This window comes from Amphiura filiformis, chromosome 16 (assembly GCF_039555335.1).
Source record: "Amphiura filiformis chromosome 16, Afil_fr2py, whole genome shotgun sequence".
NCBI classification, from domain to species: Eukaryota; Metazoa; Echinodermata; class Ophiuroidea; order Amphilepidida; family Amphiuridae; genus Amphiura; species Amphiura filiformis.
The window spans coordinates 46821546-46847088 of record NC_092643.1 but is presented as its reverse complement, the minus strand read 5'-3'; the positions used below and the strand labels follow the sequence as shown (position 1 = coordinate 46847088).

The 25543-nt window shown below is 37.2% G+C and overlaps 2 protein-coding genes across 2 annotated transcripts in view; one reads left to right on the top strand and one right to left on the bottom strand.

The window, feature by feature from the left end:
• Nucleotides 1-18448, top strand: part of LOC140172698 (GATOR2 complex protein WDR59-like) — a 78268-nt gene extending 59820 nt beyond the window's left edge. Inside the window, exons 13-24 of the mRNA XM_072195830.1 lie at nt 961-1056; nt 1584-1734; nt 5301-5367; nt 5946-6091; nt 7091-7229; nt 8062-8143; nt 9104-9216; nt 9905-10049; nt 10745-10902; nt 11612-11754; nt 14454-14570; nt 17376-18448. Coding sequence (XP_072051931.1) covers nt 961-1056; nt 1584-1734; nt 5301-5367; nt 5946-6091; nt 7091-7229; nt 8062-8143; nt 9104-9216; nt 9905-10049; nt 10745-10902; nt 11612-11754; nt 14454-14570; nt 17376-17533 — 1515 coding nt within the window. The 3' untranslated portion in view covers nt 17534-18448. The remainder of the gene's footprint in view (nt 1-960; nt 1057-1583; nt 1735-5300; nt 5368-5945; nt 6092-7090; nt 7230-8061; nt 8144-9103; nt 9217-9904; nt 10050-10744; nt 10903-11611; nt 11755-14453; nt 14571-17375) is intronic.
• A 5403-nt stretch (nt 18449-23851) lies between these two features.
• LOC140172697 (testis-specific serine/threonine-protein kinase 4-like) lies at nt 23852-24915 on the bottom strand. The gene is given in 2 exon segments (XM_072195829.1): nt 23852-24382; nt 24385-24915. Coding segments are annotated over 2 exon segments (1062 nt in total).
• Nucleotides 24916-25543: the final 628 nt, after the last annotated feature.

Here is a 25543-nt window from a genome sequence, read left to right as displayed (position 1 = left end):
CCCCAAATTTCATTGGGTGAAGGAAGTTTTTGATTTTTGTGGTAGGGCCTACTCTAGGGGTTTATCCTCAGAATCTCACATTTGAAAAAAAAGTCGCCATCGCTTCCTCGAGCACTGTTAGAAAAGACCGAAAACTGCACACAATGCTGATTTTACACTGAAAAAAAAAAAAAAAAACCTCCCTCCCTCATCAATTCATGAAAATCCTCTGGACGAGAACCAAAATATTAATTTTAAAAAATACGGCCTAACCTAGGCCGCACGGCCGGGAGGTAGGCTAATTAGGCGTAAAGAAATTCAGTCGCATGTCATGGGCTAACCCGGAACATCATTGCCTTCTCTTTCCTAACCTCACCAGATATTTCAGAGGAAATATAAGTAAAGAGTTGCTATACATGTATCAGAATGCCTCAGTCAAAACAAATGATACTCTCTTGCAAACGCCGAGCAGCTAGCACTGACAGCTTTGACTTTGTCAATATGAAGGCCTAGGCCTAACTTGCTTATGTTTCCCCGTTCTTGGCCAATTTTGTAGGCCTAGCTAGAATTTATATATAGGCCTATCATAGAAGTCATTGTAGCTTTGTAATTTATATTATAATATCCTTTTTAATATACTTGTTAGGCCTAAAAGGCACATAAAAGTTCATTGCTGTCAACGCGGTTCATGCGTTGGTTTAGGACCAAGTCTGGACTATGCAGTGTTGCCATGCAGCGGATAGGATAACCACTTTGACGTCACAGGGGTTGCCACGTGTCTCTGCACATATGGATTGGGCGGAACGACGCGACATTGGGCGCTTTGTCTTTATTTGCTGATTTGGGGGGTAAAATAAAGGAAAATTGCATTTATCATTTTAGAAATGGATTCTATATGTTATTAGCTTTATTTTGATACCAAATATGTTTTTCTTTCAATGGTCCCTTTAAGGATTTCATGATGTGTTATTAATATTTCAGGTGCTAGATGAGATCTGCAGTCAGCAGGTTGCTAATAACCAGTATTGTTTACAGATGTGTCTGCAGCATTTAGATACTTTTGTGGAAAGTCTTAAGGTGAGGGATTGATAATGAACAATTGAGTGATTAAATGAGTGAGTTCAGAGAGTGGAGTGGATTGGAGTGGAGGGAGAGAAGAAGGAAAGGAAGGGGGAGGATATGAAAGAGTGATGATGTGAAGGATGGGGAGAAGGAAGAAAATGGAAGGAGGGAGAGATGAAGAAATGGAGGGACAGACAGAGGAAGGGATGGAGAGAGGAGAGGGGGAGAAAGAGGGTGGGAGGAAGGAAAGATGAAGGGAGGAGTGTGGAGAGAGAGAGGAAGGGAGTTGAGCGAATGACTACTCCTCCAGCATACATTTCACCGATCACTGAGCTAGGTCAAAATTTAATCGGTCAAAGTTAACTAACTTTGTGATTTAATTTCAGCATAATAATAATAACATTGAATGGCTTATTTTCATGCGATACAAGAATATATTGCACTGGTTTCAAATTATTGCACTCGTCTTTGACTCGTGCAATATATTCTTGTATCACACTCAAAGTCATTCAATATAATATAAATATTGTTTTTGATAATAGGGAAGTAAGTCTCCCAGCAAGAAGACAAGTTCACAGAGTACTAAATCTGTAGCAGGGACAGAGTCATCAGGCATTATGACAAACTATGGCACATTCACAGATTATAATATTCCATTTCCACGCACAACTGGAGCCAGATTCTCGGGTGTGGGTAAGTATGTTGATGTCATCAGGGGTGTGTGTATTGGGAGGGGGGTTTGCATATGTAATTACTTGCAAACATGGACCTACATTATGGTACACATAGAGCAACTGTATTAATGTATGGAAGTGAAGCATGGTCAATAACAACAGACATTAAAAGAAGATTGGAGAGCTGCAAGATGTGGTTCCTTAGAAGAATGATGAAGATCCCGTGGACTGATAAAGTGTCTAATGACGATGTCCTAAGAAGAGCAAATGTGAACAGGAAGCTGTTACGTGAAATCAGAGTTAAGCAGCTCAAATTCCTTGGTCATATCCTCAGAAAGGATGGTTTCGAGAACCTAGTATTGACAGGAAGAATAGAAGGAACAAGGAGCAGAGGCAGGAAGAGAGTGATGTGGTTATCAAATCTGAAAGACTGGCTAAAAAAGAAAGGGAGCTGAACATAAAGCGACAGAGCTTCTGGAGATGGCTTATAACAGAGAATTGTGGCATGACATGATCGCCAACGTCTTAGGATATGGCACCTAGAGAGAGAGAGAGCAACTGTGGACACACTTGCAACCGTTGCCATTCACAGTTGCCGACTATAACCAGGAAAATACAAATAATGTAACAATGCATTTAAGGGCAGAGTAATGGGAGAGAACATGGACCTTTTCGAGCTCCATTATTTCTGAATTGTATGTCCAAAGTATATAAAACTATACATTTTTGGAAAGGAAATGAGTCAAGGAATCCCATGGTGACGTCAGATTTGTTCAAAAATCTCAAGTTTTTGAAAAAATCACAAAAATTCACAATTTTTTTGTGACAACTTAGAAAAAATCCGTTTGGAGTAAAAAAATTCAGTTAGCTTTTCATGAAGAAGAGAGATGAACTTAGGGAACGTTTTTTTATTTTTTGAAATTTGTCTCTTTTTTCTAAATATTGAAAAAAACATGTGAAAAAAGCCATTTTGTCACTCTATTAAGCTAAAAATTGCACATAATGGTGTATATTTTTGTTTAAAACAAATATTTTGAAAAAATGAAAAAACCTTCCCTATAGACTTTGATGTACTCTAAAGGATAGTGCAAAAAGTTTACCCTTTGCTTGCATATTTTTCGAGTTATCTTGTCAAAAGTGAACTCTGAGAAATCGATGTTTTAGTAAAAAAATGTCAAAATTATGCACAAAACGTCCTTAAATTTTAAGACGGTAAGACTATCACACTTGTAAAAGCTGTATCTGGTGCATGGTCAGTGTTCGATTTACCACCTGCATACCTGCACCAGTGCATGTAACATTCCCTCTGTGCATGCAGCTTTTCACTACCTGCCTGCACGCGTGCATGTACGATTTTAGCGCTAGCGATATGACAAGGCAATATACAAAAGTAAACAAGCAGTCAGTCCGATTTGGAAAAACCCAATCTATTTTTAGCGCAATATCCTGACTTCATTAGAAGGGCTGGCGCAAATCGCGCAATTGACAGTTCCCGATACCCCTATCACATGAGAACTGTCACTTTTTTCATTGACTTCCCTAGTCTCCTACACAGCCAGTTTAAGGTCGGTCTGATACTTGTCGATCCTAACGAACATTCGAGATAGCCACATACAGTCTGGTCCGAGACTATGACTTCCCTTAGAGGGGCTAGCGTAATGTGACGTCATCCACCAATTCGATACCCTCGCACATGTAGAAGCTGTCATTTTCATTTCATTGAAAAAAAAGAACCGAATTTAAACCGTGGGAAATATTTGTTTACGTATCGAAAAAATCATAATAATGTCCAGCAAAAAAGGAAATAGCTCAAAAACACTTGCATCATTCTGAAATCGATAGCCTCGTCGGCGATTAGTTCTAGAACAGATGAAGCCACAGCATCCAGTGTTTTGGCTAAGAAATCGGCGAGTGATCGGCATAAAAATGACAATGACAGTGGAGCCGGAATATTATTACAAGCTTAACTGACAATGATCGTGATTCAATGTGATTTTATGTTTGCTTTAATTTTGGTGCATGCACACTTTTTGCTGTGCATGTAGAAATTTTGGGCTACATGCACCAGTGCAGGTAGGAAAAAATTTGTAAATCGGACACTGTGCATGGTCTAAATATGCATCTGTTTGCACCAATGAATCTATAATCTCTGCTTTCAGTGCGCCAAAATTCAAAATAATTAAAAAATCTATAGTGGCATTTTGACTGCAAATTTTTGTTTTGTTTACACCACATTTGCTGGCGTTAACAACATACCGAATGCGCCTTGACTGCGTTGGACATACGCCAGAGAGTTGCGCCGGCACGCCGACCGATTTGGCGCTGTAATCACAATATTTCGCATTCGCGCATTTCTGACTCAGTACTTCCCGCCAATTTACTAAGCTGTCTTGAGCCATGTGACTTTTTAGAGTTGAAAAGAGTGAAATAAATCAAGCAAAAATACGAATAAATATTAGCAAGTTATATTTTATCTAGTAAACTGTGCTTCATTGAAATAAGACATGCTTATTTTGCTCTGAGCTTATCTTGTTTGCTACTGAGTTCTATTTGAACTTGCCTTCAGTTTTTGACTTGAATTTGTTTTTAAATTACAGCATGTAGTTTTCGTTGTTTGCTTATATTTTGTTGTCTGTCCCTGAAGAAGAGCAGTTTATCTGCTCGAAACGTCGGTTGTTTTTTGTCTGTTTAGTGTTTGACTGCTTTGTACACAGTGATTTTCATCACTTCCAGTGTACTGTTTTCCTGACACTTTTGTGGGCTCTGGAATTGGCAATTTTTGGCCATCGAACTTTGCTTGTTTTGTGCCTACTCTGGATGTTTGGTTTAGCGTGTCTGTTTATATGCACAGTGATTTTCATCACTTGTTCTAGTGCAGTTTTGTATTACCATTGATCCTTGTTGTTTTTGCAGGTTTAGCACTTTTGTGAGCCTTGGAACTGGTAATTTTTGGCTATCGAACTTTGCTTACTTCCTATGCCTACATTTGCTGGTTTTGCCCCCCCCTGCATATTGTCTAGTCTGTACCGTATTTACTTGTTTCCCCACATCAAGTTGGTGTACCTTGCTCGTTTTCCTTTCTATATTTTATCAGTTTAAAGTGAAAGAATACATCTTAGTGTTGATAAATATCAAAAAATCTCAAATTCGGTCGTGTACGAATGTGTCTTCCATTACTCTGGCCTTAAAAGTGGTCCACAATTAGGGGTTCAGGACAGGTCACTGCTGGATAGGAAGTGTGTGGGGGTAGGTCTATGTTAAATAAATAAATAAATAAATTTTGGATTTATAAAGCGCCTTTCTCCAGATCTTAGAGGACTCGAAAGTTATTTGAAAGTTATTTGCCACTAGGCTTTTTATAGAGAATCAGTTGCATCCTCTAGTAAAATAAGAGTTGATTTATTTATACACAAATATGGAAAAAAATAATCTTTGTGATCTTTATGGTGCAAAAACTGTTCCATCAAGAGCACAGAAGAAACAATGAAAGAAAACTACTACTAAAAATCACATATTCATTAAAATAATTAAAGTGTAATATAAAAACCCAGTGTTACACAATGTCTGTCATTGTTTTCTTTGTAGATAAATTGGTGATATTCACAAGAGTAGGAAGCACTAGAAAAACAGGCAACAATCAGAAAACACCAAGGTATGTATATATCTTTTGCTCTGCTTTGTGCGTTAGGGTATATGGTGACCTTGGGGGTATTCACATTTGGTTTGGGTAGGGATGTGCCGCTGGGGATTCATAAGTGCCGGACCCATCCATATACCAATTTTCCAAGATATTTGGACCCAGCGCTTTACCAAAAGTCACAACCTGTCAAAAATTTGTTAGCAAAATTTCAAGCAAAATTTGGCTATTTTGGGGGGAAAAAAAAAAAAAAAAAGATCCATGCATATACCAAAATTGGCCTAGAAAAAGTAGTCATTGATATACCATGTTTCTGAAAATGTGACACATGTTTGTGGCATGATATAGTTTGCAAAATAGTACACATTTTGTTCAACAAAAGTATATAGAACACTTCACCAGGGTTGCATTGATATTGCCACAAGTTCACAAGTGAGGAGGGTTTTCTCCAAAATAAACAAGTTATGCAAATCTTTTTCCACAAAAGGTTTATTTCATTAACAAATGAAGTTCAGTGATAGGCAGTGATAAAGCACCAGAATCAGTAACCCAATCATGTATTTGTTCTGACTTGCTATGCTTTTCTACTACAGATCCTTGACAGCTTTAGGTACCTTCAATAAACCATTCTTTGCTTTTGGACAGCCTGTCACCCAAAGTGTCAACGAACCTGTGTCTCTCAATAGCTTCTATAAGGAAAGAGATAGGGTAAGTAAAATGGAGAAACCTGTGTCCCTTAGTAATTTCTCTAAGGAAAAAGATAGGTAAGTATTCACTTGCGTATCGCACGTTACAATATGACTATTGCTAGGTCAACTGGCTCCGAACCACGGATTGAAATGATCACATATCATATCATATCATATCCCGTGTTAGACGCTTCTTGGATGTTGACACATGCCACCTTGTTGTTAGAAGTCTTATACTGTCTCGCATTGACTATGGAAGTGGGCTCCTTCTGGGTAGTAATACATCTGACATTCAAAGGTTGCAAAGAATCCAGAACTGGGCATCCAAACTCATTTGCCACAGGGCAAAACAGGACCATGCTACGCCTTGTTTACAAGAATTACATTGGCTTCGGATCAGAAAGAGGATCATTTTTAAGATCATGATGATTATTTTCAAATGCCTTAATGGATCAGCCCCCTCTTATATGACTGATCTGCTCTCTCTGTATTGTCCAGCCAGAGCTGGCCTCGGATCCGCCTCTGATACAACACGTCTTTCTGAGATCAACAGTGTCAAATTGCTGAAAACTGCTACAAACAGGTCTTTTGTTCATTCAGCACCACATATTTGGAACAATCTGCCCACTACCATCAGGGAATCAAATACATTGTCTGGTTTCAAAAATGGTCTAAAAACCTACTTATTTGCTGCTTATGAATAGGTTGTTCCACAGTGGTCATAATTTTTATGTTCTTTGTATTTAATTAATCTGGTTTCATCTTTTGCCATGTTATTTTGTCGTTTTTGTCATATGCGCTGCGCTCTTTATGTATGTAGCGCTATATAAATGCCTCAAATGTATGCATGTATGTATATCATAATTCGGAATAGGTGTATGAGCCTAGGCTTGAACCAGTAACCAATGGATACTAACGTGCACTATGTCAGTGAATTGAAGGATAAAATGGAGAAAGACCACCTCAGGCAAAATGCCTTCTTACAATAAATATATCCTTTGCTAAATCCCTTGTTGACTGATTCTATTTAACAGAAACAGCGTGAGAAGTACCAAGCATCGTGAGGAGAGAGTCAGATACCAATATAGCAACCAATAACAGTAAACAAACCCAGTCATGTGGCCCAGTGGTGGTTTATGATGCATCTTATTTTCTGCCCATCCGACAAGAACTAGCAGCTTCTTATGTGTAAGTTTACAGAACACTTAATTCACTGTTTTCTTGGAAGCGTATTAATTTGTTTTTAGCCTCATTGCTGCATCTATCATCTCATTATAACTTGGGAAATACCAAGTTTTGGATTTGTACAAAAAGAAATATGTCAACAGTGAAATCTAACAATCCAAATAAACTTGTTCAAAGATTTGGGAAATAATGATTATCTATACAATAATGATATCTATGTAATGATATAGTAATGATATCCTATGCTATATGAGATGATAAATGCATGACAGATGCTAAGAATAATACATGTATTTGCATTTTGTAATACAGGCTCTATCAAAATGATTGGTACCCATCAGTTTTGGTGTTTATTGAAAAGCATGCATCTTGCAAATGCAACATTGGATCCACTTGAAATGACCAGAAATAAGAATTTTATAACCTTTGAAAAAATTAATCTACAAATTACATAACTGATGCTATGTTTCATTTTGTCCATAATTGCTAGAAAGTGATGGGTACAAATAATTTTGATCAGCCTGTACTTACATTGAAATAAGGTGTTAATTAATTAATGTTTTAAATAAAAAAGTATATCCTAGATTTTGCCTTGGAAATTGATTATAATCCTGATGTCACTGCGAATATGATTGCTTGAGCAGCACGCATGAGCATCATGTTGACACCTATGTTACAGCCCTTTTATATTGTTTCATATACCACATACAGGAACCAATGAAATTGCTAAAGTGTTTCAGTGGTGTCAAAGACTTCTGGAATAAATGTTTACACAGACTTACAATATTGTTTTCTATGGAAGCACCATATAATATTTTGACATTTTGTATTGCAGGCTGAACCCCAACGATATTCCAGCAATGTGTACTAAAAATGCAGCAGCAGCAAGGGCTGTTGGACGGAAAGACTTGGTACAGGTAGGATAGAGTCAATGATAGGGTTGGTGGGTGAGAGGGTATGCATGGTGAACTGGGTGAATGTGAGAGAGAGAGGGAGTGAGAGAGAAAATGAATGAAAGTGAGAGAGAGTCAAACAGATCAAGATGTACAGAGGGAGAGAAAGAGAAAGTAAGTGAAAGAGAGTGAGACAAAGTGAAAGAGAGAAATTGAGGAGAGAGAGGGAGACAGACAGACAGACAAACACCCCACCCCGACAGACAGACAGATAAAGATAGGGAAAGAGACATTGGCAAGAGAGAGGAAAGGAGGGGAGAGAAAATGAAATATAGAGAAAGTGTGAGGGAGGGAGAGATAGAAAGGAAATAGCAGGGAGGGAGGAGAGGAGGAGATAGAAAATAAGAGAGAAAGAGTGAAAGAGATAGTGGGGAGGAAGTGGAGGAGAAAGGATGAAGAAAAGCAGAATCATGAGGAAGGATATGATATATTGCTTGTGTTGGCTATGCATAGGCAATCCAAATGCTTATCCAAAACATCACCTCGGGCGGTATCAGGTTGGGGCTGGGTTAATCTAACCCTAGATTTAATCTAACACTAACCTAAACCCAAACTCGGATATAACATGACAGCATATATAAATATGTAGACCAATCACGGACCAGGGGTTTGGAAGAGCCAGTTGGGGGAATGCATGAATGGCGGCTATATGCAAATTAGGAGATTTGTTTAAGGTTCCCTTTATTTTCTGATTGTGTGGTTTGTATGTTTGAAAACTAGAGGGGTAATGACATGGGGCACTAGCTTAATTGCTTTGCATGAGGTGATGTTTTGGATGGGTATTTCCACATCTACATATCTATACCATTGGATGTAAATAGATATATTGAGCCGTGTGGATTTTGATCGTGATTCATATAATTAAGCACCCCTATCCATGGATGATAAGAGTAATGTTCACCTATGTTCTTTCATTTGGTTTAGATATGGTCCCTAGCAGCTGTATCTAGTAATCCCAACTTGAAGTGTACTGAGAATCCAGATGAAGGATCACCATGGGCAAAACATCCATTTGGTAGACAACTTCTCAAATCATTGTAAGTAAATTGCACATAGTGGTGCCAAAATTATTCAAAAGAAAAATGATTAGAATTTAACATGTGGCCATTTTCATGATTTTCAGGTTGTTTGTATTTCTGCATTTTATTTATTTTCAACCTGTTTAGGGAGTTTTAGACTTTTTATGTTGAAGGCTATGGCTAGCTTGCAGAGCATTAATGTTGTCATGCCCTTTTTGCATCTTGTTTTGCTGGTAGGTGGGGTTGGGCTGAAAGTGACAAAGCCACTTATGTAACAGGAGATGTCCCCTTTCACTCATTGCCTGGAGTTTACTTTTGGCTTCAAATTAGTGCATCCAGTGTTCATGAAGCATCACAATATACAGTCTCATCACAATATACAGTCCAACCTCTTTTATCTGAACCTCTTTGATATGTATCTCTCTGTTATCCAGATATGTACTTTTCCTAGGAAAACATGTTTTTAATGCTTTGACACCTTAATTTCATGCTCTCAAGCATTTAGAAGGACAATGTTGCATACAACACTCCGATACTATCTTTTAATGGTATTACCCCATATTGGGTAATTTTTGCACTTCAGACATTCTATGCAGAATTACACATAATGATACCTAGATTTTTCACTTATCCGACCAATGCTTAGTCCCTAAGTCCCCAAGTCCTATAGTTCTTGTACATCAACTATAGTAAATCTTTTCTACAGGTTAGATCATTACAGCAGTATTCATGATGTGCAGACACTGGCTATGTTGTGTTGTGTATTTGGATCCCTTCATAATCAACAGAAAGAGGATGATCATCATGAAAGGGATCTGGAGAGAGGGGTAATGGCTATTGAAAGTAATATGGTAAGTGCAGTCATTTCCACTACTTAAAGGCTTATTCAGAGATTTTCTGAACAAATTATTTTATCTAACTTCACCAACAAATGATGAACAATTATACAGGCTTATAGGCTAATTTGGTCACAATGTGTCATGTCTATTGCATAAAATATGTAAATAACCTGTTCTAAAAGTGTAAATTGCTATCCTCAGTGTCTACTGCTAGATTTGACAGTTTTGTTGTCGTGTGATAAGAAAACAGTAATAAAAGTATGAACATACTTTTATTCTATCTTCATTTTGATGTCTGATTTTGTCTCTATCAGATCATAAGCTTGCATCTGTACCAGAAGTTAGGGGGAAAACTAATTCATTAACACATTAACACATTATTCATCAATATTGAACCCTATTGAGTCCAACAAACCAAACAGGCCGGCCAGGTGTACTGTATGCGGCAGGTTGAACGGCTGTTCTCGGTGACAACTCCAGATTGTTTACTTGCTGCTGATATTGAAATAAGTGGAAGAGTATGTAAATCACAGACTGGTAGCATGTGATTTCACAGACAGGTCTGTTGAATTCACAGGAGGTTGTGAAATCACAGTGCTCCCGAACTGATATAGCTCCTGCTAGGCTATATCTGATATTGTTAGCTAAACAAACCTGTAGCTATACTAAACTCTCATTGAATGCCGCATTCTTTTACCAACTTGCAGTACTTTGTGACAGACAGCAATGATCCAATTTTCACCCAGGATTGGTCAGGAGATAGCACACAGCTACAAAGTTTCTCTGAATCACCTGATGATTATCGATTGAACCCCATGAGAGACCCTCGGGATATTGAGAGGGAGAAACATCGCTTAAGCACAAAGTAAGTCAAACAGTACCACTGATTGGTTTATGTCACAATATAATCATCTGAGTAACCAATCAAATTAGAGCTTTTAGATGTCTGAGTAATTTCCTTCATCCCTGCTGATTCTTCTTACCATATCTCTGATTGGCTCAATACATGATATAGCCCTCTTTGTAACCAATCAAAATAGTTCTTAGAGGCTTATAATTTGGCTTGTAGTGCCCATGGGTTAATTATTTGTGCAATATAAAATATTCTAACTGTCAATAGAACAAAATAAGAAAAGTATTTTAGTTTCCTTGGTCATGGGAGAACAATTTTTATAAACAAAGTGCAGTGATTTATAGTGTGATACCCTCAGCACATGCTACAGGAATTAGCTGACCACTGTGGCCTAAGGCACACCACATATGATAAACTATATAGCAGGGACTTGCAGTATACCACAATACACCATCACAGCCAGGATCAACTCCCCGAGTTCTCATACAGCTAACCTGTAGATAAGTCTGTAGAAAATATGCAATTTTTTGTCACCTGCTTCACTTGCATTTTTCAGTTAAAATCAATCAATTATTGCCAAGAAAATGGCTGTGTTGACATGCAAGCCAAAACTACAATAAAAATACCAAAAACACATAATCTGGGTCAGTGTTGGGCATGTAGAACAGATTTTGTTTTTCACCTAAAGCATAAATATTTCAATGTTGTGTCTTTCTTGCAGACTTTTGGATCCTAACTTGAGCCATCAGTTTGATGCCTTCAAGAGACATTATGCTGAGATCCTATACAGGTGGAAATTATTAAGAGCCAGGGCTGAAATACTCAACTATGTATCAATGAAATCTCTTAATCAATCAGAAATTGGTAAGCATAGGATTGATTTGTTTGCTGTTCAATTCAAAGGGGCACATTCATATTATTTATTATATAATGCATGAAAATATCCCTGTCATTTGATTGGTGGATACTGAATTTCATGCCATGTGAACTATTTCCTTAAGGATACGATACATGATTTTTTTCGGAATGCGATCATGAATTTTGAAGGAAAAAAAATTTCCACAGGCTTTGTTGGGATTCGAACCAGCGATTCGGAACTTGCTTTGATTACGCGTCTAGTGCTTTACCGCTCGGCCACGGTGGCAGTTGAGTGGAGAAGTGTAATGAAAATGATAAATCTCATAATGCCATCTTTAGCCTTTTGTTTACTAAAAAAGACACGCTTTTGTAAAGATAGATTAGCCGCTTTATGCATAAAGAGCACGAACGTTTGGGAAAGGTTTCAAACAAATAATAAAGACACTGATGTGATGATGAAATTGCGTAAGTCGAGAAATATCTGCGTTGCAATGTTTTGTTTTGGTTTTAGGAATTTGACCTTAAAATTTACGACTTCATGACATTATCATTTGAAATCAACAAAAGATATTTCAACAGTATATGGCCTCATTCTTGCTCTAGAATGTTTTGTACATGTATGTGAAATAGCTTCAACAATGGTCCGCTGCATAATGGTAAAAACAGCCTTGACCTAAAAAAGGGAGAGGTACCCCAGCAAACACAAAAACGTTTTAAAAACGTTTTGAATAAGTTATATTTTGGCTTTTGGTTTAGGTAAAACGCTTTTAATAACATTAAAATGTCGGGTTATATAAAGGTCATGAAAACGTTTTAAAAGCGTTTTGTATGAAAACACACTACAACAATATTTTTAAAATGTTTTCAAAATTTTATTCGAAAATATTTTCGCCAACATTTTTTGCCAAATATTTTGTCAACACTTGAATAACATTATGTTAAAATATTTGCACCCAGCAAACACAGAAATGTTCTTAAAATGTTTTTTTCAAAACGTTTTAGTAACATTTAAATGTCGGGTTATATAAAGGTCATGAACACATATTTAAAACGTTATTGCGAATATTTTGGGCAAACATTTTTCGCAAAATATTTTTTCAACCCCCAAATAACATTCTCTTTAGAATGTTTTGCATCAAGTTTTCAAAAATGTTTTTGGAATGTTATTAAAACGTTTTATACCATTTATATAACCCGACATTTAAACGTATTTTGTAAAACATTCTGTTTTTGATGGGCAGTAATTATCAAAAAAATGTTTTTTAATGTTATGAAAATGTTTTATACCCTTAATATACCCTTTATATAACCCGACATTTAAACGTTTTCTGACAACCTTTTATAACCTTTTGCGAATGATCTCGAAAACGTTTTGTGTTTGCTGGGACCATATTTACCGATTCAGGCTAAATTTAAAATAAATATAAAATGCTTGTTTTTTGATCGATTACAAAAATGAATTTTTGTCATATAAAGAAATTGTGTCTGGCGTGAATTACACTACAGTTTTTTATTCTTAGGGCTCTTTAACTTCTTCAAATAATTTTTTTAATGATAGAGTGAATACCCTGGCTCTCTATAATTACGCACAAAAGATCGAGTCCCCTTAATATTTTGCGACAGGGCAAAAGGTTCCTTAAAAAATGACTTGACGACCTTGATGACATCATCATGTTTTTATGGAAACTTTTTCTGTTTCGACATCACATCCTCATTACTGCCTCAGTGGATGGATCAATATTCAGTGATCAGATTGTGTGCTTATTGTATAGTTACTTTTTGAGGCGGTGACTGTCTGAATATTTTCATACGTTATTTAAAAACAAATATTGATTGCTCTTTATTTGGTAAATAGTGCCAAATATTTCCACTTGGTGACCCGAGACTGGGCCTACTATTTTTCCTTGACTTTGTCTGGGGATAATAACAAGTATGAAGAAAGAGGTGGGTAAACAGATTAAGGTATTTGGGATGGCATGAGCCATATTTTTCCAGTTTTAGCTATTTACTTGACAAACTGTTGTGTACATCTTAACCCTAACGCCTCAGGCTTATTATGGCAAGGGGAGGAAAAGAAGGAAAGAAAGAAAGAAGAAAAAGAAGAGAAAACTTTTTCTTGGGTGCTGTTTAGGCATACATTGCCATGGGGGTCTACCTTGGCCAGCCAAGCTTTGTGTGCCCATATGACTGTTCGCATGATGACACAATTGCATCTCATGGGATACCCGCGCTTGCAGGATGCTTTGTGAATTGAAGTTTTTGATGTTGTTTTTTTTATGTCAGTTAGGGTTAATATTAATAAATTTATCTGTAGAAAATGAGTCAATGAAACCAGTAATCACATTTATATCTATAGGTTCTTGATCTTGAGTGTTTTCCACCTCCCAAGAAAAATCATGTACATGGGGAGAAAATTACGGCCCTTATATCAAGCCTTGGGATCGCCTTTATAGAACCCATACCATATCCCCTTGTGTGTCAGCTTTATTTGTCTCACTCTCTGAGTGCAAACAAATGCTAGGTCATGGTTCTTTCCTGCCCGCTTTAACTAAGTTAGAAAATGTAGGGAGGATTTCCACAAATGGAAGAATTTGTTGAATTTATATTATCATCATCCCCATCCTCATCTTAAAGTCCCAGTTCGTCTAGTCTCTTCAAACTTACATATGGCATTCATCTACAATATTGTGTGTGTGTATGTTTAGTTTTTTCAGATTTTGGTGTGTATTGTCAGAAGTGTTCCAAGCAAGTGTACACTGTCAAGTGTGATGGGTGCAGAAGTTTCAGTTTCCAGTGTGCTATCTGTCATGTAGCTGTTAAAGGTGAGGAAGATAAATAAAGGTGACATACACTGACTACTATGATGAGAGAGCGAGTTTGTGCAGCGGTTGTTCGGTACTTGTTCCCTTGCCTTGCACCACTGAGGTCCCGGGTTCAAGCCTCGGCCATGCTCAAGGACTGTATGTGCACTTGGTTATCCCAATCCATACTCACTCTTGTAGGTTTTCCCTGTGATCTCCAGTTTCTTCCTGCTTTAAAAATTGGTGATCAGTCATGTTAGTTGTTTGGTTATCAAAAACTTCCTTCACCCAATAGAATTTGGGGAGCTGCACAAATAATTGGTGGATGTTAAAATCTAAGTGTGGATCAGCTTGCACCGGGTTCGGCTGCAACCGGCCTAGTTTATGCGATCTGATTGTGATGATTCACCAATCACCATGTTAGTAAAATTGCAGCGCTTTGACTCCTCCAAAATCAGGAAAAAGGCACTATATATAAATCCAAAATTTATTACTTATTTATTTATGATTATTATTATTGGGTCATCCTTCACTCAAGAGGAAGTTAGAGATCAGTGAGTGTATGAATTAATTATATTAATCAATTAGTGCAATTACAGAATACCCTCCACACTAAGCACAATAAGGGTATGACGCCTCGTTGTAACTAACATATAAATTGCACAAACAGGGTACACTGTGTACTGTTTAACATAATTATTCCGAATCACTGATGTTACGACCCAACACCTCTGGTTTGCAGATTGGTGGATGATAACCTTGTGTCAAGTTAATTATGACTCAACATCAGCTGGCGAGGAAATTCCATGATGACCCTGTCCATGTCATAACATGCTGAATCTGATACTACGCTTTATTCCGTACAATACTCATATTAAGGGCCTTACTACATGCGGTATGCATTGTAATGTACAAAAAGTAGCCTGGGTTTGGAACAGTAACCAATAGGTCGTGCACTGTCTAGTCCAGGCCTTCTCAACTGGCGGCGCGCGCGCCACTTGTGGCGCTTGGAGTTAGTCGAAGTGGCGCATGAAGTGACGCACGGTAAATTTACTAGTTTTTTCCTCATAAATTGTTTACAAAAAGGGGTGAAAATACCACATCTGAGCCTTTAGATAGCCTTAAAATCTCAGAGCTTCCGGGGGCGCTGCCCCCTGGACCCCCGTGGCTGAGGCTTTCACACTGGAACCCTACAAGTAGGGATGACCAATGAACCATCAACTTGATTAGAACGCTCCCATAGACATGCAAGGAGCTCAACTGTGCACTGCTTGCACAGACATTTCTAAATTGATCTCATTCTTTTATTTATCAATATTTTTCTGTAAAAATTGGGAAAGTGAATGCCAATTATATTTTGTAACTATCTTGCAATTACAGCAACACAACTTATTTCATTTTCCTATAAGTGCGAGTCAAAATTGGTCCATCGCCACAGTGCGTTTAATTGCCAGTGGCTGAGTTCAGCACTGCTCAAGAATGGCACAAAATATTCAGATTAATAATATCAGGTGAAAAATGTGGCCTACTGAGCTGTAATTTGGCAGAGTTGACAGTAATACCTCTATCATACCCTCTGTAAAAAGGAAAAAAATATGAACAAGTAGATCTCGAGTTACAAATTAAATCACCAGCTTCCCTTTGGAATTTCCATACTCCTTTCGAATCATGCTAAGAAGACACCTTTCTGAACATAAATGTGAAGTTTCGTGCTCATTCGATGTATTTTTCACCTGATTTCAACCCTAAACGTTTTCTTATATTTAGGCCTATACCATCTACAACTTGCTGCTGGCTATACCTTGTTTAGAACTTTCAAAAGAAATACCTGAATGTGCAACCATAACTGTTTCAAAATAGCCCGCGAAAGTCATGCAGGTGACTCCGAGGTCATGCATTGAATTGGTTTGAATGAAGAATACTACGTGAACCAGCACCTTTTGTTAGAGGTCACACATGAGCATGATGAGTGAAGTGCATACCTATATTGTTGTGAACGAGTCAATGACCTTCAATGACACTTTAAGATTTTGTTTGCATACACCTACTAATTGGTCATATTAAACCCAATAACATTGAAATTTTTGGTTGTGAACAAAAAGTTCACCTAGACTAAGTGCAATTTTGATTTTGTGCCATATCAGCCATCTTGGATGATTTTTGGCAAATGTTCTCTAAATGCATGATTTCAATGCCTCGGTTTGAAAAAATACTTTATGCCATTGACTAGTAAAGTGCCATTTCATAAGAAACCCTTTGATACTTTCACAATATGCTTGTTTCATGTTTGCATATATGTTAAAATAAAGAAATATATAAAGGTAAATATATGTTTATGCCAATTTTGCTCCCAATTGCTATTTTTGGACCATGTCATTTTATTTCGCTCCAATGACCGGTCAGAATGGGAAATTTTAAAATTCATAATTCAAAAAGTTTTTGACCGATTTTGACCATTTAACCACCAAAATACTTCTGTTGATGAGTTCTATCCAGAAAACAATCTTTTGTAGCAATTGGGACAACATGAAATTTTGATGGTTATCCCTACTACAAGGGCCATAAGGTGCGCGGGCCTCCTGGACCCCATCCGCTATATGCGTTCGATCGCGCACACGCTCCCTCACAAAATGCTCCCTAAACATGTTGGCACTTCATTATCACAAAAATTTCCCAGTTAGCACTTCAAATAAACTAGTTGAGAAGGCCTGGTCTAGTCCATGTGCTCCACAAGCATATGACATTTTAACTTGGATACCCCAGCTCTAATTTATTTGCCTACAATTCTTACGATAGGATATTTTGTTTGTGTTTATCTTCCTGCAGGTTCATCTAGCTTCTGTCTTGTGTGTGGTCATGGGGGTCATTCATTACACATGATGGAGTGGTTCAAACATGAGTCGGTATGCCCCACTGGATGTGGCTGCATGTGTCCTCAACAGGCAAAACAAATATGTGAAGATGCACCAATTTCTCCTAGGTAGCAGCCAAACAAAAGGCATACCTAAGTTAAGTACAGTGGGAAGTAAATACTTAATGTCGACCCAGCGTTGTGGACGCCAGTGTTGCCAGAAAATTTCAGCCTGAATTGCGAGTCAAATAATGGAAAAGTCGCCCAAAATTTTTCTATGGGACAGGAAACTGCAAAAAGTCGCAGGAGCCAATGTTGAAAAGTCACCCATTTTTTTTCTTAACCATTGGTTTCTGTAGGACAGGAAAATCTTCAAAAGTTGCCCAATTAGGCTACCAAATCGTGCATGAGGCAACCCTTTAAGATGCTGATATGATCCACTCTACATGCGGTGTCTGATAAGATAGAAATTGCTACATTGGACTATTTCAGTTGAAGTCCATACACCCCCTATGGAAGACATTTCTTTAATCTCCCACATGGGGGTTGTAGATTTCAAATGGAGTCACCCATTCAGGTAACCCCATTTGAAATTCAGACTCCCTGTGTGGAAGATTAAGGTGATGTCTTCCATAGGGGGTGTATGGATTTCAACTGAAAAAGGCCAATTTGCTAACCGAATTGTATGTTTGTAAATGAATGAGAACCACTCCGAGGTGTAGACTTTTTCAGCAGCTGATCAGAAATCTTCGGAAATTAGTTGAGAAATGTTTTGTGGGTTAAATAAAAATACCACAACTAATCACACATTGGCGACAGTGCTTAGATGGGGGCTAAACAGGGTATGATTGTTCACTCTAATCGGGTACCGTGTTGCTCTTAATAGATGCAGTTTATTGAATGCGATGAATGAAATCAAATAAGATCACAGCACTCACAACTGTTATTTTACTCCAGCATGAGCAAGTAAAATCCCAATAGAACTATTTAGGAAGACTTTTTACAAAAATCACAGATCATGCAGGACTATCAAAACATATTCAACCAATAAATTTTTTTTAACATGTTTTAACATGTATGCAACCAGCCAGTGGACATACATGTATAAATTACAATTATGAAAAACCCATGACATGACATGAGTTACCGTATTTCGTCAAATAGTCGCCCCCCTCAAATAACGCCCCCACCACTTTTTTCAACCAAGATGTTTCAAAAATGCCGATATTTCCATGCTATCTTGTGTAGTAAGCTTACCAAGGTGCCCACATGGTCGATAATAGCATCAATAATTGGCGAAAATCTGGATTGGAAACCCGGAAGTGAACCAGAAGTCAGTGTTTCTAGTTCATAGTTCGTCATTTTAGTGTGAGTTTTAGGTTTACCTAATGATTTTAACGGAAATTATCGTTCTAAAATTGACCTTGAATAAACGCCCCCTCTTGGGGAAATGTAACGCCCCCGGGGCATTTATTTGACAAAATATGGTAAGTGATTAGTTTGTTGTGCGATATAAATTTTTATCAAAATACTTGGGAAACCCAAAAGATCAATGACGTCCTACAAACATAACAGGTTTCCATAGCTGACCCACTCCTTCCTTGTCTGTAGCAAAACTAGTAATTGGTCAAATTAACATCAATGGTTTTAAGAGCATAGGGGAAATAAATAAAATGTAATCAACATTTTTAACTTCCTCCCCATATTTTTCTCATAACCCTCCCCCATACTTTTCTCATTATCCCAGTGTAATTTAACACTAAGATATTTTTATGTATGTACTATCCAATGGGGTATTGTTATACACGTTTTTGCTTCTCAAATCAAAACCGCAGGAGCAATGCAACTCAAAATTTGGAAAAAAATTATTTTAATGGTAAATAGAAACTGTAAGATAAAAAACATACGTAAGATAAAAATGTACCTTTTCAATGATTCTACCTGTTCAGTAATTCTTCCTGTTATAGTGAACGCTCCCATTTATTCATCTAGTGGGGACCCGTTACAGTAACTCAATTGTCAAAAATGCCTCCTTTGGCCCCCATGGACCAGATCGTGTCACATATGATTAACAAAAATCTTCTGCGTTGGAAATTGCAAAAATATCTGTATGCGTAAATATCCACTTATACAGGAAGTTAAGTGAAAGATATCTGCTTCACTTTTTGGCCTTCAGCTTCCAACAGTATTGGTCTTTGCCCATATTATGTGGTTACAATGGAGTTAGTAGGGCCGACAAATTGCAGTGCTGTTGCAAAAACCTGGAAATGAATTTCAGTGTATTATTGTAATGGTTAATTTGATTTGGGGATCCCAAAGTTTAAAATACCACATATTTAGTAAATGCCCAGTAGGTGGCATTACTAGATAAATTTGATGACATCCTTTTCAGCAAGTCTTACTATATATTACACTTATAAATGTATATGTAAATATACACTTACTTTGCAGCAAATACAGACAGTAAAAGAATTAAGGTACCAGTTATGCTCACCCCTGTATATCCTAAACAAAGACAAATATATCAAAATTAATTAACTGCACCCTTTAGCTCTGGCTCTGTTTTAAGACCTCATTTGTTGAAATCTGTTGAAAATTACCCTACCTAAAGAAAGAACTAAATCATAAGTTGCATTTTAATGTTCTAGAATCAATGGAAAGCACATTGCTAATTCTCGATCTTGTTTGAGAACACTTAATATGTACAAATCAATAGGGCATCCAATGGAGCACTCAGTAACTTTTGAATTTGCATTTTCCTTGGGAAAATTCAATTTAAATGAATGATGTTTTAAAGCTTAAGGGTACAACTGTTGGCTGCTGGATCTATTTATGGCCCATTCCATGTCAACTCAGGGATGTGCACCGCAGCACCTCTTCAATTTTTTCTTTTTCTGTGTGGTGGTAGTTATTGATGAGAAAGTAAAATCCCAAAAGTTGAGCTTCATACTCCATTTCGTTTTCCCGTGGCATCAATTTGAAATTTAGAGGGGTCAGCGTAAAAATGTGTATGGAGAATGCAAATGTTGGAGTGTTGATGAATGTATAAAGGGAACCATTATCTTTGAAATGTATGTATCCTGGGGTACTTATTTGTGTAACATAAATCTGGCATCAGAAAACTTGTAACTCCTTTACTTTAAAGATATAGGGCCCTCAAAATGCAACTGTCCATCCGGGACCAACTTTGGGGGTCAAAACTCCAAAAGTAAAAATAATTTTAATAGGTCCATTTTTGCTAAGAGTAAGCCCTTTGGTAGGACATCTGACTCTTAAAAAATATTGAGCCTAATAGAATTATTTTTAGCTTTTGAGATTTTGACCCATACAAAGTTGGTCCTGGATTGACAAGTTGTACATTTGAGGGCCCTATAACCAATGTCCTTTTAAAGTAAAGGATCCTACAAGTTTTCTGATGCCAGATTTGAATTGAAAATAAGTGCCCCAGAATAAATATTTTGAAAGTTGTAAATGGTTCCTTTGGGATACATTTATGGACCATCAACGTAAGTCTTTGCATTCTACATTTTTACGCTTGACCCCCTAAATTTCAAATTGAAGCCACGGAAAACTAAATGGAGTATGAAGCTCAAATTTTCGAATTTTACTTTCTCATCAATATCTACCACCACACAGAAAAACCTCAAAAAATTGAAGAGGTGCTATGTGCACATCCCTGAGTTGAGTTGACATGGAATGGGTCTTATGACATATCTGTCTTTAGCATAATTATACATGGGTAAAAATAACTGTGTGTATATATGAAAGCATTAACTTTGATAATGTATGTCATACTCCGTGTAAATTTGACAATATGTATGTATATGTAAAGGATAATGTATACTAGCTAAAATAAATATTTTTGTTATGGCAGAAAACTAAATTGTGTTTTGATATGATGTGATTATTTTGGCTGAAATTTTGTTGTAAATGATCCCAATTTTCAAGTCTCACCAAATGACTCTTTTTTTATTGATTTTTTTCCAACAAGTCACACCTCACCGACAGACCCAATAATTCCTGGTGAAGTTAAAAATGTCATCAGAAACACACCAGACCAGAAATTTTCCTTTTAAAATTGACAAAATTTAATTTAATTAATTACATCACAGATTTTTCTTTGTTCATTTCAACTAATTTCTGAGTAAAATCCTTTTCAAATTGATCCAAAATTCCAACTTAAATATGATCAAACAAATCTCCAGAAAAAAAAACCCACACACACACACCCCCACACAAAAAAAACCACAGTTTATCATGACATGTCTGATGACACCATATTTTGACCTTTGACCTTTTTGGAAATAAGTCAAGAACGGTACATCGTAGATACATTGTAGATATGTCGAACTATTCAAATAAATACATTGGTATCTGTCAATAAAGCGGAGCAGAGCAAGAAGAAGCCTGTTTCCTGGAGAAAGAGTGATTGGTGAAAGATACCATTTTTGGAGATTGTCATCTGCGCAAGGAGTTACGTGTTTTGAGAACTGCGCAGGGAGTTAAGTGTTTGGAGAACTGGGCAAGGAGTTAAGTGATTGGAGAACAGCACAAGGTGTTAAGTGTTTGGAGGACTGCAAGGAGTTGAGTGTTTGGAGAACTGCGTAAGGAGTTCAGTGTTTGGAGAAAGCAGCACCATTTCTGTGCGAGGATTTTGTATGCAAAGGATATATAAAGTGTACAATGGACTTCGCTGAACAGTGATTTTCGCAGGATAAACCAAAGGTATACTGCTGGTTAAACAGTGATCATTTAAAAGTGTGATTAATGTTGTGTGTGCATTTATTGCTCTTATGCTTTATATCAGTGTTTGTCATTTGATTCATGCTTCACTGTGTTAATACTCATGATTATAGTACAATTTCATCTTTAAATTGAATGATTCATTATATTTGTGTTTAAAAATTATGGCTACAGATCCTCGTATTGTTTTTGTTTTGTTTTAATTTCTGTAATTTATTTATACAGGGGGTGCAGCATTTACAGGCTTTGCTTATCGCTGTACCTCCTCCATCGTGTTGTATTTTTTTTAATTATTGTATTTTGTTGTTCATTTTTGATGGAAAATAAATAAATTTGAGTTGATTTTATTTGAACCAATCATATTTTTAACTTTAATTAAAGACTTAGATTTTGTTAACAGTGTATTTTTGTTGTGCATTCATGTGTATTTGGGTAAAGCGTGATTTTGGCCTCGTAACACATGTCTTTCACCAAGAATAACGTATAGGCCTAAAAGTGTCACCAGATCAAATGGCACGTCTTACCATAGAGCTACACGAAAAATTACAATTTCAAATCAAGGCGTCTCAATACCATCTTCACAACTTCACAAATGACACGTTATAGAGACATTAGGCTTAAATTTGAAGAAATCCTGTTAAAAATAGAGACGTGACATTTTGTCTTATGGGGAAGTTTCTCAACTTCATATCATTAGCGTTGCCAGGGCGGCAGTGTGCCCTTGAAATGAAAGAGTTTAAAAGTACCCCTCTGACATAAAAAAAAAAAGTCATAAAGAGAAAATCGGAAAGGAAATAATGGGGCAAGGAGCCCGTTTTCCACCAAAATGCACCCGATTATATGCTAAAATAGTGTAAAATATACCAAAAAGCGCCCGCTAAAACTCGCGCGGCACATTCTTCCAATAAAGCCCTTTTCACTCTCAATGATCATGGGCCAAAATAATGTAGGCCTATACAATACATTTTTTTGCGCGCTATGTTCTTTGGAGGCTTGAAAACTTTATGACATGTACAATCTCTCTATAAAAAAAAACCTGGTATAAATAATGTCCACCGATAGTACCGGGTCAAAATGATGTAAATATTGTTTTCGACTTTGCCCCAAAGTATTTATTTTTCCGAAATCCCCCAAAAAAAAAAAAAAAAAAGAAAAACTAGCTACGCGCCTGCTTCACATGACTTAGGTGCTTTAGATTGTATTTTGAGGAAAGAAATACGATTTTATTTCTTGTGTTTTCTATCATGCCTCATTCCCGGGTTTTAGCAAGACATTGCTAAAACTGCCGCTAAAACTCCAACTTTAAAATGCTAGGTTTATATAGGGCCTATAGATGTAAGACTAATCATGCTAATTGGCTTACTCCAAACACGGTTAGTTGCATGCAAGAAGTTTAAACCAAATAACTTGACTTTCGCTCCGATGATAGCAAATAATATTAACTTACATAATGGACAAAAAAACAACGCCACATTTTTGAGACAATAAATTAAAATTCCAAATTTCATATTTTTATTATATTGAAAGATAACTGTAGCAATTAAATAAAATACTTATTCTAGAAAGACAAAGACCACGTTCGTTTCAAAATGTCGTAATGACATCAACATTATCTTGGCTCCAAGATCAATCCAAAATCTTATGTTGAAGCTCTCGACCGTCACCCTTAATTAAAAATTGAGTCTTTTTTTCCAGACCAAAAGTTCACTCATTCAGGTTTCTTCTCACTCTTGTTATCATCTGGCTTAGCGCCCTTGCCCGCCGTGCCACCTTCAGATTTCTCTCCGGCACTCGTTGTCGCACCAGCTAATTTGTCCTTACTCATCATCATCCGGGATGTAGCTCCAGTTTTTCTTTTTGTTGGAGCAATTCGTGCAAACCAATCAGTTTCTCTAATTTCAGACATATTAATGCGTCGCTTGGCAGGTTGCAAAATTCGGCATATGAGATCCTTGCAATCTTCAGATATTTTCTTTGCTGATGGAAAACCAGGAGGTTTTTGCACTTGCTGGAGAAGAACTTTGTGATTAGTGTCATCAAATGGTAGTCTTCCAGTGACCATTGTGTATAATACAATTCCCATGCTCCATATATCACCAAGCATGGGATCATAGGGAGTTCCTCTTAAAATCTCAGGAGGAGCATACGCATAACTTCCACAATAAGTTTCACTAAGAACAACCCGTCCTGGTTCCGGATGCTTCATGTTGCCTCGAGCAAAACCAAAATCAGTGATTTTAAAACGTTATTTTTGTTTAACAGTAGATTCTCACATTTTAAATCACGATGTACAACTCCTAAAGAATGACAATATTCCATACCATCGACAAACTGATGCCACCAGACTCCAGCTTGACTTTCCGAGACAGATCCATTGCTCTTGATATAGTCTAGTAAGTCTCCGTTATCGGCTATTTCCATGACGAGGTATACTCTGCTGGTTGTCTCTATCGACTGCAAGAAGCACACTAAGTTAGGATGTCGTAGAACTTTCACCACGTTAATTTCTCGTGGCAAGAATTTGTGAAGATAGTCTTCCGGTGCTTTCTTTTTTGAGACAATTTTAATAGCTACTTTACATTTGTGTTTGGTAGAAAACGCACTTTTGACAGTGGCATAAGATCCTTGTCCCAAAGTATGTCCAACATTTAAGCCGTGTTGTTCCAGAACAGACAAAGATTTGTCCTTAGATGTTGCAGCACTACTGCTTCGACCACTTTTTTCGCCTTCTCTAGGTTTCTGATCTGCCATTGGTGGTGGTTCACACGGCATTTAAACTCGGGTAGTGAAAAGTGGCAAAAACACTTTCAATTTTAATCACCTTTGAGCTGTTTTTCTGTTTTTATAGGCCTAACTGATGGTGCATGGTGCGTGCCATTGTTAAAGCAACATGCGTTTGTTTGCATGCTGTGCACATCACAACTGAAAAAGTTACCCGCGTTTTACGCGTACGCGCCAGCGTGATGTCAACGCCTACGTCGTCATGCATATTATACGCATGCGCAGCCTTACGGCGCGGCGGTCAATTCAAATGAGAAGTAGTTTTCGTTCCCGTCTTTCTTGTCTTTTATTTTTTCTTCTCTTCCCTTCCCTTCCCTCCCCTTATCTTCTATTCTCTTCTCTTCCATCCCATCCCCTCCTCTTCTTTTCCGTTCCGTTCCGTTCCCTAGTGATGGGAAGGGAAGGGAAGCCAATTGGAACGCATATATCTTCAAAAGTTTTGACGAAATTATAGCCTCTGAAAGACCTTTTCTACCCAAACTGGGTAAAAGAAAAACTTTTTAGATTTTAACCGAACTTTCTTATTTCACCAATAAGGTCTTGAAGATGGAAGTCAAACCAATTTAAATTAGGCCCCTATCCTTAATTTCTTTTATTGTTATCACATTTTGGAAAGGGT